General features: G+C 41.3%; 2 protein-coding genes and 5 non-coding genes across 9 annotated transcripts; 5 read left to right on the top strand and 2 right to left on the bottom strand.

Moving 5' to 3' along the window:
• Positions 1-2,214: 2,214 nt before the first annotated feature.
• LOC142957435 (activated RNA polymerase II transcriptional coactivator p15-like) lies at positions 2,215-6,011 on the bottom strand. Of its 3 annotated transcripts, none has more exons than XM_076099259.1 (5): positions 5,903-6,011; positions 4,649-4,718; positions 3,646-3,765; positions 3,135-3,243; positions 2,215-2,752 (listed from the first exon to the last, which is right to left on the bottom strand). In XM_076099259.1, exons 2-5 carry the CDS (start codon positions 4,715-4,717, stop codon positions 2,673-2,675), a joined length of 378 nt encoding a protein of 125 aa, XP_075955374.1. In that variant the 5' UTR covers position 4,718; positions 5,903-6,011; the 3' UTR covers positions 2,215-2,672. The 3 variants fall into 3 exon arrangements, with proteins under 3 accessions (XP_075955374.1, XP_075955375.1, XP_075955376.1); XM_076099260.1 differs by having other exon boundaries at positions 4,649-4,721; positions 5,903-5,965; XM_076099261.1 differs by lacking the exon at positions 5,903-6,011 and adding an exon at positions 5,320-5,524.
• On the top strand, positions 5,397-12,941 carry LOC142957434 (uncharacterized). Its single transcript, XM_076099258.1, has 4 exons — positions 5,397-9,834; positions 10,170-10,226; positions 10,310-10,450; positions 10,917-12,941. Exons 1-4 carry the CDS (start codon positions 9,177-9,179, stop codon positions 11,183-11,185), a joined length of 1,125 nt encoding a protein of 374 aa, XP_075955373.1. The 5' UTR covers positions 5,397-9,176; the 3' UTR covers positions 11,186-12,941.
• On the bottom strand, positions 7,098-7,169 carry trnaq-cug (transfer RNA glutamine (anticodon CUG)). The gene has a single exon. It is a non-coding gene; the product is annotated as a tRNA-Gln (tRNA).
• Positions 12,942-13,718: 777 nt separating the features above from the next.
• trnaq-uug (transfer RNA glutamine (anticodon UUG)) lies at positions 13,719-13,790 on the top strand. Its single transcript has one exon. It is a non-coding gene; the product is annotated as a tRNA-Gln (tRNA).
• Positions 13,791-14,829: 1,039 nt separating this feature from the next.
• On the top strand, positions 14,830-14,901 carry trnaq-uug (transfer RNA glutamine (anticodon UUG)). The gene has a single exon. It is a non-coding gene; the product is annotated as a tRNA-Gln (tRNA).
• A 1,039-nt stretch (positions 14,902-15,940) lies between these two features.
• Positions 15,941-16,012, top strand: trnaq-uug (transfer RNA glutamine (anticodon UUG)). The gene has a single exon. It is a non-coding gene; the product is annotated as a tRNA-Gln (tRNA).
• Positions 16,013-17,051: 1,039 nt separating this feature from the next.
• Positions 17,052-17,125, top strand: trnaq-uug (transfer RNA glutamine (anticodon UUG)). Its single transcript has one exon. It is a non-coding gene; the product is annotated as a tRNA-Gln (tRNA).
• Positions 17,126-17,884: the final 759 nt, after the last annotated feature.

The following is a 17,884-nucleotide window of genomic DNA, read 5'->3' as shown; positions in this document are numbered from 1 at the left end:
GCGTCGAAAGGAGTCAGCTGAGGTGGTTCGGGCATCTAATTAGGATGCCTCCTGGACGCCTCCCACTGGAGGTTTTCCAGGCACGTCCAACTGGGAAGAGACCCCGGGGAAGACCCAGAACACGCTGGAGAGATTACATCTCCCAGCTGGCCTGGGAACGCCTCGGGATCCCCCAGAATGAGCTGGAACATGTTGCCGGTGAGAGGGAGGTCTGGGTCGGCCTGCTTGACCTACTGCCACCGCGACCCGACCCCGGATAAGCGGTGGAAAATGGATGGATGGATGGATGATAGGGGCGGTACGGAATGGTCCAAGTCGCGGTTTAAACAAGGGAATAGCTATCTTTCTAATCTCTTGACTAAAAATGCTCTAAAATTTAAGAGCAGTAAGAGAACCGTAAGACCTCTGTGTTTTCACTCTGTCATTCCCAAAGCACATTATTCATCTATGCCAATCATTTTAAAAAAACCATACATCCAAGTGACATGTATAGAGAATAAAGAGTATATTATTCCAGGACAATCCACAATCTCCAAAGTCAGAGCGAAGTGCATCGTTGCTTTCAACCTTAGAGGCTTCCAGCACGTGTGCCAAAAGAGGGCAAAGAGTGAAACGTGCAGGCATGCATGAGTCAACAAGGGGATGAAATGTTTGAGGAGCATGTTTTTCAAGCCCGGGCTTTGTTAGTTGTCACTCCTTGTTGGAAGCGCAACCACACAGTAGAAAGTGCCTGGGAAATGTCAACAAGTACTCCACTCCCCTGTCCTTATACTAGACAGGATACCAGTAAACAGTAAATTCTGTTCAAACAGTTACCATCACCCCCTTTTCTTCTCAGCAGGCATCAAGATGATGTGAACTTTACCAAGAGCCGGGGCACCCCGACGGTTCAGGGAAATGGTCTCGCTACAGAAAAGGCTCGCTGGCAATTCCACAACAGTTTCATCTGTGAGAAAAGGATGATCTGGATTCTAACTCCGAGCATGTGCTCAGAGCAGGAGCTTTTGATGTATATAATGTAGCTGTACGACAACAAAACAATGCTGCAACAGGACAATTACATTTTGGCTTGATTTATGGCTGGAACATCCCTCTAGAATTATAAGCTGCTGGAAAGAAGCTTCTGTATAAGCTTATTATAACAGCATTTGTTCTACCTCCCTTCATCTCTGTGCTGAATTTACTACATAGTACTTCCTGTGGTTTGAAAAAGTACAATAAGTTACATTCAGTGTGGTGTTGATGAACCCTGTCGTCCCACAATGCCATGCATGATGAAAATAAAAAAGCGTTTTCTTTTTACTCAAATTTGTGATTTACTTCCAAAGTCAGAGTTCAATTAATGGAAAGGTACTTTCTTTCCTTGTATACTAACTTCCTAAATGTCAATTTAAGGTTCTATAGGGACATTAGTACAACGATCCACTGTGACAATACCACTTTCAAAAATACAACTTCAACTTTGTTTAACAACCGTGTTATAACTTTATAGCAAATAAGGACCTGTCTAGGATGAGCCTAACAAACTGAACTAGGATGTAACTGCTTCATAAAGAACACACTCGCTAACACACTAAAATGACACATGAAGCACATTTATTGAAACTGATGCTCAAGGAGCAAAACCTCAGCTCAGATCTGCACCACTAAGAGCATTCTCAGCCTCACACGAGGAAAACACTAAACCAAACTTCTGTACATTGTGACTTCTTCGCCATGTCAAGGCCCTGCTTTTCAACATCATTTCCTGAGGACCGATCGATCAAACACAACCGTCAGGTGTACGTACACTTATGTGCTTAGTTGTAAACTCACCAATCAGGTGAAAGCACTATAAAAAGCAGGTGCTTTGTTTTTCTTTTTTGTCTCCCAACTCCACTGCTACTGTAAAAAAAAAAAAACTGATGTCCTTCCACCATTGCTTTATAGGGTGTGCTGTCATACTGTATTACAGTATGGCATGCCAACTGTCTGGCAGCAGACAGATGAGCTCTCTAGGAAGTCATAGAAGAAGCCCAGAAAATATTTCCCCTGCTCCAACAGGACGACATCTTCAGATCAGCATTCGGAGGGATGCAACTCACCCCCGTCACCACCTCTACTCTCTGCTGCCATCTGGTGGCCACTACACGGCATCAAAGACCCGCACCTGACAGAACTCGTTTACAGGTCACACAAGTCCAATACAGTGCTTTCAATAATTACATTTGCCAATTTTGTTGAATAGTATCATTTATTTTCAAAACCTAATCCCGTGGTTTACCATGAATCTAATCGCTTGCAGGTACAACATGACAGAGTGGACTCGGCTTTCACAAATGAAAATCACTGATGGGTGCTATGTATTACAAAGGTCAGATCAAACAAAAAAATGTACATGTCAGTCAAGCCGGGAACACAAATTTACACACATTGACAATAATATTAAGCTAGTGCCTCGTTTTCTATTTTTATCGTTCAATACCAAAACACCACTGTATTCTACCCACCGACTGGAATGATCCTCACACACCTTTAATTTATTAAGTTTCACACAGAACACCACAGTATGCGGACGACACTAGATCTATACTAAACTAAACAAGTCCATCAGAAAACAATCTAAGGCGCTTTACAAAACTGATTAGCTAATTTAACATAATTGGTATGACCGGTAACATTAAAGGGAATGCTTATATTCTCTTAATGGCTTCATCAATGTCTGAAATCTGGTCCTTCAGTTGGCTCCATTGTTCAGGATTCAGGGAGATACCTACAAGAAATGTCAAACAACAGGTTCAAACTGTGTCCTACACCGCAACTGCAAATAGGGCTGGGTATCGGTGGTCAATTCCTTTTAGGTATCAACCATAGACTGTAGTAGACAAAGTCATTGTGACGTCACCCATTGGTTTGTGGACTGCCATTATGAAGCCTCGACTTTGCTGATTTGGCCGTCGCCATCTTGGCTTTTTTGCAACCAATGAACAGAAGTTACCATATTTGGAACGACACCCAGCCTTAACTGCAAACAACTAAAATCATCACACATCCATCTTTCCAGTTCCTGGCGTAGTTCTTCAGATAAATATGTACTGAATGTAGATCACTGAAAACGTATCATTAGCATATGCAGGCTTTGGAGATGTGATTACCCTTTTTCCCCGGCTTCATCTCTCCATCTTGGTTCATCCAGTACTCTCGGATGTCAACCAGGACTTTCCCTTTGAAGTCCCTCACGCTGACATACCTCATCTTTCCAATCTGTAAGAAGCAAACCAACAGTCAACTGGACTTTTTCTGCACAAAACATTTTTTGGGGAGAAGTACATTTTGAGGCTTTTACGGTACCATTCAAAAAGCACACAACAATACCTCCGTCCACACGTAAGGTAGAATATTCAAGGTATTAACCTAGAACATTTTTGGCAGTGGGAAAATACCTCAAACATTGTGCTGTTCATACACTTGTGTAGTAGTGAATTACAACTGAATTAAAAGAAAACTTGATCTTTTAGTCTATTTCAACAATTAACCTTGATAAATATGAATTTTACATACATTACCTACATATAAAATGGATCTGTTGAATATGAAATAAAAGTACACAGTAGATAATAATTCTCCATCGAACAGCTTTAACTACAATGTGCCTGTAACTCCCACCTGGAACATGTTGTCGTCGCCATTACTGTTGGCCTTGGATGAGCCACCTGGCTTGGAACTTTCTCCACTCTTTGGTTTCTTGGCTGGTTTCTCGGGTACACTTGACTTCTTTCTCTTTGCCTGAAAAAATAAAAATAAAAAAACCTTTTCTAATTCTTGCCCCACATTCTGTACTTGCCATGGGTCGTAAATGTAGGCGATCTAGTCCAGGGGCTGACTTGTATAGATAGAGTGGAATATTTGAGAATAGTGAAGTTGGTATCTGCTGATTGAATGAATACGTTCTGTACTGTGCCAAACATTTTATATATTTTATTATTTATATAAATATATTCCTTGCTATGGGCATCCCTACTAATAGTTGACTTCTCTCCGTTCAGTGTTTATGTCCACAGACCTTTTAATCCAAGAACCAGATACTCTCTAAAGCAGTTGCTCACTTTCTGTACTACCAGCTAAGTTTCATGCCACCTAGCAGGGTTGTAGTACTTGAAGGCCTCAGTATCGACCGCATTTTGTCCAGGTCTCGTCTCAGTCTCACACAAAGACACTTCTGGATTTTAGAGACCTAAATTGCGGGGATGTAACCAAACCATTCATGCATTGTCTGATTCATTTGTTGACAATTATTACTGTGGTTGGATGTAGAACTTCCTGCTTCAAATGTAATAAATTAAAAACATGAGTTATTTCTGTTACCGCTGACAGCGTGGCAATAAATGAGGCGGATGAAGAGGAATCTTCATTTGTTTTCTGTGGGTGGGTTTTTTGTGGGAATGTATACCTTTCAGATCAACGTGAGGCCTATTGTCTGTGTGTTACACATCTTATCCTTAAGTGTGTCTTCGTCGTAACTTGCTCAACTATAACAATGCCATCTAGCCTTGAGGTGCGCCGAACATTCCCACTCAATCTCGGAATACTATCTGCTTTGTGGTTCATTTTTCAAGACATGTTCGAAGGATACAGCAGACAGATGATAAGTTATTATTAAAGCACAAACCTTGGTCTCTACTTCACTGTCAGAGTCACTCCCAGATGTGGAAGACAGCACTTCCTTTGATTTTGGCATTCTGCTGAGACAGGGATCACAAATCAGACCACTGTTTCTGTACGTGAGATATAAAGAGACCACCTACAGTGACATATGCATGGTCGGGTTATCCTTAAACGGTAACGACATTCTTCAGTCTGTGTAACTTAAGACAGAGTATACAGATATTACAGGTATCTTTCCACCTGCACTGTGAAGGTCTCTCTTCACAGCCAGTATGGTGTCAAAACTCCACATATGGGCTTGTGAGTAAAAATGTCATTTAGACAAACGGCAGGCTTTTTGGGGAATGCAATTTGTATCGATGTAATATCACAGGAGCTGGTTCTGTAATAGAAGACGGTATTCTGTGGGATCCCACAGAACATGACATCACACAGCAACATCAACTGGTTTTACAAAATATGTATTTATTTCATTAATATATTTGTAAATACATTATTTACTAATTAAAATCAGACAGAAAAGTAAACTGCAAAATTACATAAAAACCAGTTTACTAAGCTCGCGAGGTACGTCTCAGACTTCATAATGGCGGTTCCCAAACTTAACATAATTTAATAATGATTAAAACAGGAAATAAACATATTCATTGTCACAGGAAACAAACACATATTTACTTGTCACAAATAACTCAAACTGTGAGCAGAAGCTGAAGAAATAATTGATGTTATCGTGCAGGCGGCGGAATATTCTCTCTCTGAGGATTGTGGAGACGCGCTGCTGAAGGAGCGATGTGCGCCATTAGTCATTAGTTCCGTATCTGTGAGGGTGCCGTAAATTACGCTGCGCAGGTTATGTGGGTTTAGGGAATTGATAATGTGTCGAGGCGTTAGAGCGCTGCGAGCTGCATTTCGCGGATATTTTTCTACCTATGACTTCAACCTGCAATAACATCTCATCTAACGTTAGCTGCTCGCTAAGATGCACGTTGGTGAAACCGCTGCGATAAGATGGTGCGTGTGCAGCTACACGCATTGACATTATCTAGCGAGCTAGATGCTATCCGGATGGTTTAGCCACAGGAGCTAACGTTAGCAGAGCCCCGTTGTCTGTGTACGCCGTCTCGTTTCTAACTTTCTTTAGCTGGTGGCACAACGAGCTAAGATGCGGTAAAACACGGTCCTGCTCTTCTATTAAACCGAACATCTTGGCAGCGACACGTTTTAGCATGTTCTTTTTTTAAAAACTGTTACTGCTTACATGATGTGATGTAGTTGAGCAGATCTCTAGACAGGAAACGGAAAGCCGACTGACTTCCCGTCGCGAGGTCTGCTTGCATGCGTGAAATACAATCGTCTCCTTCGCAAGCAGCCGACATGCCAGGGGCGTATGTTTTGGGGCACATGTGAAGCCGGGGGGCTGGGGGGCTGGGGTTCCTCCCTCGGGAAATTTCATTTGTGGCTTTCTGGGTGATTGTTTTATGCACCAATTTGTTGTAAATATATTTATTAATGTCATGGAAAACAAAATTCAGGCACCAGGTGACAATTCGAAATATAAAAGTAGAATGGAATATAATGTAGTAAGGCTCTCAGGAATTTTTTGAAAGTTTTGCTTTCAAATATTTGTTCACCTGTAGATCAACTTTTCCCATTAATGTTGTCTCCGCTGAGTAAGCACACATGTAGATAGGATTTACTCCTCCGTCCCCTTGTTTTTTCTTTGTTTGAGGAAGTAAACTCTTTAAAGACGGATGAAGTTTACTTCAATCACACATTAATTAAATAATATCAAATAATAAACCCATGGACTATATTCCCTGATATGTGTTGATCAGCAACATTTCTGCTTGTGTGCATGCACATTCAAAACATATCCCACATATCTGTGTTCTCTGAGATTTCGAGAATAAAGTCATAATACTTTTTATAAAAATAATCCTAATACTACAAGAATAAAATCGTATATTAATGCAAATAAAGTCAAAAGGGGGAAGAGCGGGTAACAGAGAAACGTGTCTGTATTTGAAGAATTCTTCTTTATAAAACAGAAGGAATTTTAAGAATCATTATACTGCATCTGTGACTTTCTAAACATTAATCAAAGCCATAAATCAAACTCAATGGAACTTATTAAAAAAAAAAAAACATTAAAATTATATGGTGAAACCTGTTACAGAAGGTGATCTAAATGCAATGTATATGGTGATGTTATGAAAGGTACTTTGGAGCTAAAATGGTTAATGGTATTATGTCCAAAGCTGTGACCTGAACCAGCGGCTCGGACCATTTGGCCATCCTGACTGAATAAATTCAGAATACATTAAGAATGTCATGAGATCATACATTCTTTGTATACAATGCCTAGATGTATCATGTCTCAACTTTTACCACAACGCAGCTTATTCCCTTGAGATCAAGGTTGCATTGTTTGACCTTTACTCTAGCTTAAAATCAGGTTCCACTGAGATTTGAACTCAGATCACTGGATTCAGAGTCCAGAGTGCTAACCATTACACCATGGAACCTCTATGCCCTTGAAAAATACACAGTTTTGGTAGACAGTTTCTTATTTGGCATCCGCTAGTACGTTATCTGTGCAGGGAATAGGACATAGAAGGCATACAACGGTACCAATGACAAAGAAGCTAACAAGACACAGAAACCGTTTCAGGCTAACTTCAAATTTTTCGTAAGCTCAGCAGAGGATTTGGGAAATGACAAGTAAAGAAATCGTTTTGAAAGACTTCCTACAAACAATGAATCCAGCAACATATAGGCCAACTGTATACAAACACATGGTAAGATTACACTGGTTGATAATGTAGAGCAGGGGTGTAAAACTCAAGGCCCGCGGGCCGAATCCGTCATTTTATGTGGCCCGCAAATTCGAAATAGAAATGTATTGTGAGTACCTTGAAGACTACTTTAAACGTGACTTTAAAAATAAAATACTTCACGTGGGATTGTGCAAACAAAGTTATTGTAGTAACTTGTGTTTGATATTTGTCTTTGATATTTTCTCTAATAGTTTGATCTTTGATAGAGTAATGTGGGTTTCTTAACCCTAAATTAAAAGGATTTAAGTTACAATAACAGAAATGTGCTGAAATATATTTTTACAATTATATAACTGCATGTACAATATGTTTACACTTGAATAAACAATAATCAAATGCAGAGACAGTTATTTACCAATATGTTAGGAGAAGTTACATTTATACAGTCTTACATTCACAACTGGCCCTTTGAGGGAAACCATGACGCTGATGTGGCCCAGAGTGAAAATGAGTTTGACACCCCTGATCTAGGTTATTCAAAGTGAGAAGAGGATATTTGTGAACCAGTTGTGTCCTTTTACCTGGAGGCAGATTTCATCATGTCATCCTTGCAGTAGTGGTAACATCCTCCAAATACATACAACTTTCCCACCATTGCTGCTACTCCATGCCTGATATTTGGCTTGTCTGGCATCTCATCCAGCCTCCTCCACTCAATCTTCTTCACCGAACCTATACCACTGCGTAAGGAGTTTGCAAGCCACAGTTCCCTGCTTTGTATGCGCTGTCCCACATCTGGGTTCAGCTGGTCTCCCCCGACCACAACCAGGGCGTCTTTGGGACGTCGGACCCGGCACTGATCCTGGGTTTCTGGAAGGCTGAAACCAAATTCCTTGAGCGCTGAACCATAGAGTTACACCTCTTTGTTTCCGTAGCTCTCCATGCTTGTAGGTTAATGGCCCTGACCTCTCGAAAGGTCATGAGGGGGAACCGGACTCGGGTCATCAGTACGCCAGCCTGGCCCAACCTCTCCTCAGGATCATCAGGATTATCCAGACTAAACGGCACTGTGTTATTAGATTATTGGCCTGTTTGTATCACATCATTATTTGACTGAATTGTCACATGCACTTTCTTTTTTATTACACACAATTATGAATGAATGATTTTGCTCTTGATTGTTTTGGATCATCTCTTTCAGGCATTTCTCTGCTGCATTACGTCTCTAGTCTTGTTCTGTCAAATCGTGCGCATTGGCTTCCATTTAAAGAGCACTATACGGGGTTCAGAATGGGACTTTTTTGTTTGAGCACCGCATGACATAATAATTATGTTAAAACCACAGACCCCTATCCATTTCTTGCTCAACAGGGCTAATTTTGTGGGCAGGTATTTTTATATAGAATCTGCAAAAGAATCATAAAGATAGTTTTCCTTTTTGCGTTGCGTGGCTGTTGCATGAACCCAGCACAAGTTTCGATTGAGTTACGTTACATGTCAGAATAGTAAGAGAAATCTACACACGGCAGGAGACAGGGACCTACTGAGACTAAAGAGGGTTTTTAACAGAGTGCACTGGCACAAAGGGCCCATGTGTTGCCAGTGTTGCTGATGAGCTCAGGTGTTTCCACTCTGCTGATGACCCTTTGCCACGCCCACCTCTAAAAAGGTAAAAGGGAGCTGCCACAGGAGAGTGGCACAGGAGTCCTAACTTTGCAGACTGGTCAAGTAAAGAACCGTAACTTATCTCTGAAGATGGTCACCATGCTGGTTTTTCTTCTGGCTTTTGTTGGAGCGGCATCTTCAGAACTCCCACACAGACGGAGGTGTTACCCGGAGCAAGGACAAGAAACGCCGACTCTTTGCTCAAATTACAAAAATATTTTACACCTCGAAGATGTTCAGACAAAACTTGAAGAGAACCAAATGCTGCTGCGAGAGAGGATTGACGCTATGGAAGGTAGAACCAGACTGCAGCTTGATTCTGCAAGCGGCAACATTAGTGCGCTTGAAAGGTTGGTGACAAACGTTTCAAATGCACAAAAGGACCTAGAAAGGATGGTGTCACAAACTGAAATGGAGTTGAGAGATGCAAAGACAAAGCTAGAGGAACAGGAAGTTGACATTGCCAGCCTGAAGAGAGAAGTTGGAGAACTGGTCAAACACGGGGAGAGAGTCGGGGGAAACGTCACTGAGATTGAGGAGAGACTTGATACAACTGAGAGGCAGCTAAGGGAGAGAAAAGAGAAACTTGAAAATCTGGAGTCAGAAACTGGGGCTGCGTTCAATGCCACACAGAAACTGCTGACTCTATACAAGAAGGAACTCTCCCACCTTAACTCGACGGCCCGGGAGCTTGTAGTCAAAGTCGAAGCCCTACTGAATGCCACCGAAATGCAAAATGACAGCGGAGGTAAGTTTTTAAAAGTCTATTATCTTAAAAAAAAAGAAATTTTAATAAATGTTTTCATGAATTGACTGCAAAAATGTCCTTTTGATAATGACTCGAGCTTTCAGCTCAACTGAACGATCAAAAGGCTGAAGTTGATTGATTCAGGAATGTTGATGAACTGCAGTGGACCAGCAGAAGGCTGACATTGACTGTCTCAAGAGCGATGAGATAGTCCAATCCCTTAACAAAAGCAACTTGTACCCTGAAAATAGATAAATACTGAGCTGCTGCTTTTTCATAAATGTGGAATGTAAAATTGTGTGTTTAAAGTAACATTACTTTTTTTTTCCCTGCAGAACTCAGAACTGAAGAAAGTGAACTCTCATTAGAGGTGATGCGCCTTAAAGGTGAAGGTAAGGGAAAGTATAGTAAGAAATAGTTCAAGATGCTAAACGCACACACCTGAATTTAACAATGTTTGCATTTCTTTCATCAGTCAATGCCAAGGTGGCCTTTTCTGCAACTATAATCGAATCCAACGATACGTTCACTGGACCCAGCATCAACAGCACCAACACTATTCTCATCTATAACCGAGTCTTCACGAACGTTGGCTTCGCTTACAACTGTAAAACAGGTATGTTCTAGATGCATAACCTTCAGTAAACTGACCAATGATTAACAGATCTGAAAGTATGCGTCTTTAATAAAATGGAATGCATCCTCTATATTATTGGATATCATCTGGGAAACATTGGTTTAGTAATATGGTCAGAACATTGCAAAGTCTTCCTTCCACGGCCTCTGAAGCTTTTCCACAAGTTGCCTATAAGTCCATCGAGCTTTAGGATGTGTTGATGATTTTGTTACTTTTAGAATAAAGGTGGCAAATTGTTTTCCCCAGTTTGTAATCTTTATGCTAAGCTAACCAGATGCATGGCTTTATCTTCATTTTTAACATTCAGACATAAGAGTGGTGTCGCTCTTATCATCTAACTGAGAAGATGATGGTTATTTGTGTTTCCGTTTAGTAGAAAAATGTATTAAGTAAGGACAAATGTTTTTCTAACTTCTTGATGTCATTGCATTCTTCTCTTCAACAGGCATCTTCACTGCTCGACTGAAAGGCGTTTACCACTTTTCATTCATGACTTTCGGCTACAACGGTCACACTTCAGGAGCCATCCTGGTGAAGAACAGGCATTACCAAGTGAGCACCTGGGAATTCAGCGGCTCAGATAACAGTGACACCACCAGCAACACGGTAATCCTTGAGCTGAATGTCGGAGAGACCGTCAACGTCATCCTGTGGAAGGGTGGAAAAATACATAAAAGTGTCTTCAGTGGGTTCCTCATCTTTCCAACATTGTAGATTTTAGAATAGAATGAGATGCCACGTTTGTTTATTCAAGGACGCATGTCTCAATCTGTTCTTCTTCCTTTCAGCAATTTCTCATGTAAAGTTTAAACATTTTGGAGGATTGTGGAAATGTCAAAATATAAGAAATGAAACAAATATCTTCTTGTAAAACAGTTTTTGGCTTCCTGTGCATCAAACACCTCACTAGTTAAATATGTTTTTAAAACCCGAGGTCAACATATGAACATTGGGTTGTACATCTCGACGCTGTCTAGGTTGGTGTTGATCTCCACCAATGGCATAGAGATGCTCTTCGTGTGTCAAAAAACAATGGCTACAGCTTACTAGCTTTTTCTTGGAGCCTTCAGCCGGATCTCATGGTCTTCATCACGGGGTTGAGTTTGCTTCGTCGTCATGGAGATGGCTCACTTGTTTTCATGTGACCCAACATGAAACTTATTCATTGATTTCTGAGAAAAAAATGTATTTAACTTGATCTTCAAGAAACACAAATATCATGACAAGTTTAACCTTCCTCCTGTGTTAGCTTTCTGTTACCATCTCTTATGTTAACGGGTCGGTTTTGACCCATGTCTTAAATCAGCTGTAAAATACACTAACGACAATTATCTATCATCCAATTTGTTTCTCATTTCTTGGTTACCTTGTTAGGCTTCCTTATCCATGAAAATATTGGTTTTAATATTTTTGGTGTGGGCCTCTGGGCCTTTTCTTTGTCAGTATACCCCTCGATTTCAATTAAAGAAAATGGTAAAATGAACCTCAAGAGAATCATATAAATAAATAAAAGGTTGCGTTACCTGACTATTACTGAGGGGTATTAGAACAAATCTCTTAAAGGCTCATTAGATGGCAAAACAAAGCAAATTTAGGTTTTTTTTATTTTTTTTTTTTTTTTCAGTCAGGATGGCCGAGCTGTCCAAGGCGCTGCGTTCAGATCGCAGTCTCCACTGGAGGCGTGGGTTTGAATCCCACTTCTGACAGCTTTTCTTTTTCACTGGTTCCGTTGACTGTAACATGATATTGTGAAAGCTTAGCAATGCTTTGTATGTTAAGGAGCAGGCATTTGACAAAATGCTGCACGACTACTGCAACAGCAGCATTTGTAAGCCTCTACATTATCAACCAGTGTAATCTTACCATGTGTTTGTATACAGTTGGCCTATATGTTGCTGGATTCATTGTTTGTAGGAAGTCTTTCAAAACAAATTCTATACTTGTCATTTCCCAAATCCTCTGCTGATCTTACTAAAATTCTTAAGTTAGCCTGAAACGGTTACTGTGTCTTGTTAGATTCTTTGTCATTGGTACCGTTGTCTGCCTTCTATGTCCTATTCCCTGCACAGATACTAGCGGATGCCAAATAAGAAACTGCTATCACAACTGTATTTTTTGAGGGCATAGAGGTTCCATGGTGTAATGGTTAGCACTCTGAATCCAGTGATCTGAGTTCAAATTGCAGTGGAACCTGATTTTAAGCTAGATTAAAGGTCAAAAAATGCAACCTTTCCACATCTCAGTAAAAGTTGGACTGGTGTGGCAATTTTGCTTCAGCTACAAGTGAGACCGGAGAGGAGTGTCTTGACCTTCACCGGAGTGATCAAAGAATGAAGTAGTATTGACAGGGAGTAAAATGGTTTCCACTTAAATCATGGATGCACACTTTGTATTGTGTCTTGTAATCACCATAAAAAAAGAAGTTTGACTGAGATTTCAACTCAGGTTCTTGCCGTTAGAGTCTAAAGTGTTCGTCATCAAGGCACCCGTATACTCCATCAGAGGTTGTTGTTGGATGGTCGACCAGCTTTGGAAAGCCCATCCACACACAGCTTTCCGATGTCAGATGGGGGCTGTGTCCAACCATTTGTGTGTTAAAAAAACACAAGGGGCTGTGTTAGTGGGGTCAACGGCAATGAATACTGATTCAAGATGTCGTGTTTGCGGAACATATTAATGCACTTAAAGGCTCATTAGATGGCAAAACAAAGCAAATTTAGGTTTTTTTCAGTCAGGATGGCCGAGCGGTCCAAGGCGCTGCGTTCAGGTCGCAGTCTCCACTGGAGGCGTGGGTTCGAATCCCACTTCTGACAGCAGTTATTTTTCACTTGTTCTGTTGACTGTAACATGATATTGTAAAAGAAAGCTTAGCAATGCTTTGTACGTTAAGGAGCAGGCATTTGACAAAATACTGCACGACTACTGCAACAGCAGCATTTGTAAGCCTCTACATTATCAACCAGTGTAATCTTACCATGTGTTTGTATACAGTTGGCCTATATGTTGCTGGATTCATTGTTTGTATGAAGTCTCTCAAAACAATTTCTTTACTTGTCACTTCCCAAATCCTCTGCTGAGCTTACTAAAATCCTTAAGTTAGCCTGAAACGGTTTCTGTATCTTGTTAGCTTCTCTGTCATCGGTTCCGTTGTATGCCTTCTATGTCCTATTCCCTGCACAGATAACATACTAGCGGATGCCAAATATGAAACTGTCTACCAAAACTGCGTCGTTTTCTACGGCATAGTGGTTCAATGGTGTAATGGTTAGCACTCTGGACTTTGACTCCAGTGATCTGAGTTCAAATCTCAGTGGAACCTGATTTTAAGCTAGAGTGAAGGTCAAAAAATGCAACCTTTCCACATCTCAGCAAAAGTTGGACTGGCCAGCTACAAGTGAGACCGGAGAGGACTGTCTTGACCTTCACCGGAGTGATCTAAGAATGAAGTAGTATTGACAGGGAGCTAAATGGTTTCCACTTAAATCATGGATGCACACTTTGTATTGTGTCTTGTAATCACCATAAAAAAAGAAGTTTGACTGAGATTTCAACTCAGGTTCTTGCCTTTAGAGTCTAAAGTGTTCGTCATCAAGGGACCCGTATACTCCATCAGAGGTTGTTGTTGGATGGTCGACCAGCTTTGGAAAGCCCATCCACACACAGCTTTCCGATGTCAGATGGGGGCTGTGTCCAACCATTTGTGTGTTAAAAAAACACAAGGGGCTGTGTTAGTGGGGTCAACGGCAATGAATACTGATTCAAGATGTCGTGTTTGCGGAACATATTAATGCACTTAAAGGCTCATTAGATGGCAAAACAAAGCAAATTTAGGTTTTTTTCAGTCAGGATGGCCGAGCGGTCCAAGGGGCTGCGTTCAGGTCGCAGTCTCCACTGGAGGCGTGGGTTCGAATCCCACTTCTGACAGCAGTTATTTTTCACTTGTTCTGTTGACTGTAACATGATATTGTAAAAGAAAGCTTAGCAATGCTTTGTACGTTAAGGAGCAGGCATTTGACAAAATACTGCACGACTACTGCAACAGCAGCATTTGTAAGCCTCTACATTATCAACCAGTGTAATCTTACCATGTGTTTGTATACAGTTGGCCTATATGTTGCTGGATTCATTGTTTGTATGAAGTCTCTCAAAACAATTTCTTTACTTGTCACTTCCCAAATCCTCCGCTGAGCTTACTAAAATCCTTAAGTTAGCCTGAAACGGTTTCTGTGTCTTGTTAGCTTCTCTGTCATCGGTTCCGTTGTATGCCTTCTATGTCCTATTCCCTGCACAGATAACATACTAGCGGATGCCAAATATGAAACTGTCTACCAAAACTGCGTCGTTTTCTATGGCATAGTGGTTCCATGGTGTAATGGTTAGCACTCTGGACTTTGACTCCAGTGATCTGAGTTCAAATCTCAGTGGAACCTGATTTTAAGCTAGAGTAAAGGTCAAAAAATGCAACCTTTCCACATCTCAGCAAAAGTTGGACTGGCCAGCTACAAGTGAGACCGGAGAGGACTGTCTTGACCTTCACCGGAGTGATCTAAGAATGAAGTAGTATTGACAGGGAGCTAAATGGTTTCCACTTAAATCATGGATGCACACTTTGTATTGTGTCTTGTAATCACCATAAAAAAAGAAGTTTGACTGAGATTTCAACTCAGGTTCTTGCCTTTAGAGTCTAAAGTGTTCGTCATCAAGGGACCCGTATACTCCATCAGAGGTTGTTGTTGGATGGTCGACCAGCTTTGGAAAGCCCATCCACACACAGCTTTCCGATGTCAGATGGGGGCTGTGTCCAACCATTTGTGTGTTAAAAAAACACAAGGGGCTGTGTTAGTGGGGTCAACGGCAATGAATACTGATTCAAGATGTCGCGTTTGCGGAACATATTAATGCACTTAAAGGCTCATTAGATGGCAAAACAAAGCAAATTTAGGTTTTTTTCAGTCAGGATGGCCGAGCGGTCCAAGGGGCTGCGTTCAGGTCGCAGTCTCCACTGGAGGCGTGGGTTCGAATCCCACTTCTGACAGCAGTTATTTTTCACTTGTTCTGTTGACTGTAACATGATATTGTAAAAGAAAGCTTAGCAATGCTTTGTACGTTAAGGAGCAGGCATTTGACAAAATACTGCACGACTACTGCAACAGCAGCATTTGTAAGCCTCTACATTATCAACCAGTGTAATCTTACCATGTGTTTGTATACAGTTGGCCTATATGTTGCTGGATTCATTGTTTGTATGAAGTCTCTCAAAACAATTTCTTTACTTGTCACTTCCCAAATCCTCTGCTGAGCTTACTAAAATCCTTAAGTTAGCCTGAAACGGTTTCTGTATCTTGTTAGCTTCTCTGTCATCGGTTCCGTTGTATGCCTTCTATGTCCTATTCCCTGCACAGATAACATACTAGCGGATGCCAAATATGAAACTGTCTACCAAAACTGCGTCGTTTTCTATGGCATAGTGGTTCCATGGTGTAATGGTTAGCACTCTGGACTTTGACTCCAGTGATCTGAGTTCAAATCTCAGTGGAACCTGATTTTAAGCTAGAGTAAAGGTCAAAAAATGCAACCTTTCCACATCTCAGCAAAAGTTGGACTGGCCAGCTACAAGTGAGACCGGAGAGGACTGTCTTGACCTTCACCGGAGTGATCTAAGAATGAAGTAGTATTGACAGGGAGCTAAATGGTTTCCACTTAAATCATGGATGCACACTTTGTATTGTGTCTTGTAATCACCATAAAAAAAGAAGTTTGACTGAGATTTCAACTCAGGTTCTTGCCTTTAGAGTCTAAAGTGTTCGTCATCAAGGGACCCGTATACTCCATCAGAGGTTGTTGTTGGATGGTCGACCAGCTTTGGAAAGCCCATCCACACACAGCTTTCCGATGTCAGATGGGGGCTGTGTCCAACCATTTGTGTGTTAAAAAAACACAAGGGGCTGTGTTAGTGGGGTCAACGGCAATGAATACTGATTCAAGATGTCGCGTTTGCGGAACATATTAATGCACTTAAAGGCTCATTAGATGGCAAAACAAAGCAAATTTAGGTTTTTTTCAGTCAGGATGGCCGAGCGGTCCAAGGGGCTGCGTTCAGGTCGCAGTCTCCACTGGAGGCGTGGGTTCGAATCCCACTTCTGACAGCAGTTATTTTTCACTTGTTCTGTTGACTGTAACATGATATTGTAAAAGAAAGCTTAGCAATGCTTTGTACGTTAAGGAGCAGGCATTTGACAAAATACTGCACGACTACTGCAACAGCAGCATTTGTAAGCCTCTACATTATCAACCAGTGTAATCTTACCATGTGTTTGTATACAGTTGGCCTATATGTTGCTGGATTCATTGTTTGTATGAAGTCTCTCAAAACAATTTCTTTACTTGTCACTTCCCAAATCCTCTGCTGAGCTTACTAAAATCCTTAAGTTAGCCTGAAACGGTTTCTGTATCTTGTTAGCTTCTCTGTCATCGGTTCCGTTGTATGCCTTCTATGTCCTATTCCCTGCACAGATAACATACTAGCGGATGCCAAATATGAAACTGTCTACCAAAACTGCGTCGTTTTCTACGGCATAGTGGTTCAATGCGGTGTAATGGTTAGCACTCTGGACTTTGACTCCAGTGATCTGAGTTCAAATCTCAGTGGAACCTGATTTTAAGCTAGAGTGAAGGTCAAAAAATGCAACCTTTCCACATCTCAGCAAAAGTTGGACTGGCCAGCTACAAGTGAGACCGGAGAGGACTGTCTTGACCTTCACCGGAGTGATCTAAGAATGAAGTAGTATTGACAGGGAGCTAAATGGTTTCCACTTAAATCATGGATGCACACTTTGTATTGTGTCTTGTAATCACCATAAAAAAAGAAGTTTGACTGAGATTTCAACTCAGGTTCTTGCCGTTAGAGTCTAAAGTGTTCGTCATCAAGGGACCCGTATACTCCATCAGAGGTTGTTGTTGGATGGTCGACCAGCTTTGGAAAGCCCATCCACACACAGCTTTCCGATGTCAGATGGGGGCTGTGTCCAACCATTTGTGTGTTAAAAAAACACAAGGGGCTGTGTTAGTGGGGTCAACGGCAATGAATACTGATTCAAGATGTCGTGTTTGCGGAACATATTAATGCACTTAAAGGCTCATTAGATGGCAAAACAAAGCAAATTTAGGTTTTTTTCAGTCAGGATGGCCGAGCGGTCCAAGGGGCTGCGTTCAGGTCGCAGTCTCAACTGGAGGCGTGGGTTCGAATCCCACTTCTGACAGCAGTTATTTTTCACTTGTTCTGTTGACTGTAACATGATATTGTAAAAGAAAGCTTAGCAATGCTTTGTACGTTAAGGAGCAGGCATTTGACAAAATACTGCACGACTACTGCAACAGCAGCATTTGTAAGCCTCTACATTATCAACCAGTGTA

The sequence above is a fragment of the Anarhichas minor genome, unplaced genomic scaffold (assembly GCF_050575085.1).
Source record: "Anarhichas minor isolate MPS153535 unplaced genomic scaffold, ASM5057508v1 ptg000025l, whole genome shotgun sequence".
Lineage (NCBI taxonomy): Eukaryota > Metazoa > Chordata > Actinopteri > Perciformes > Anarhichadidae > Anarhichas > Anarhichas minor.
This window is presented reverse-complemented; position numbering and strand designations above follow the sequence as displayed.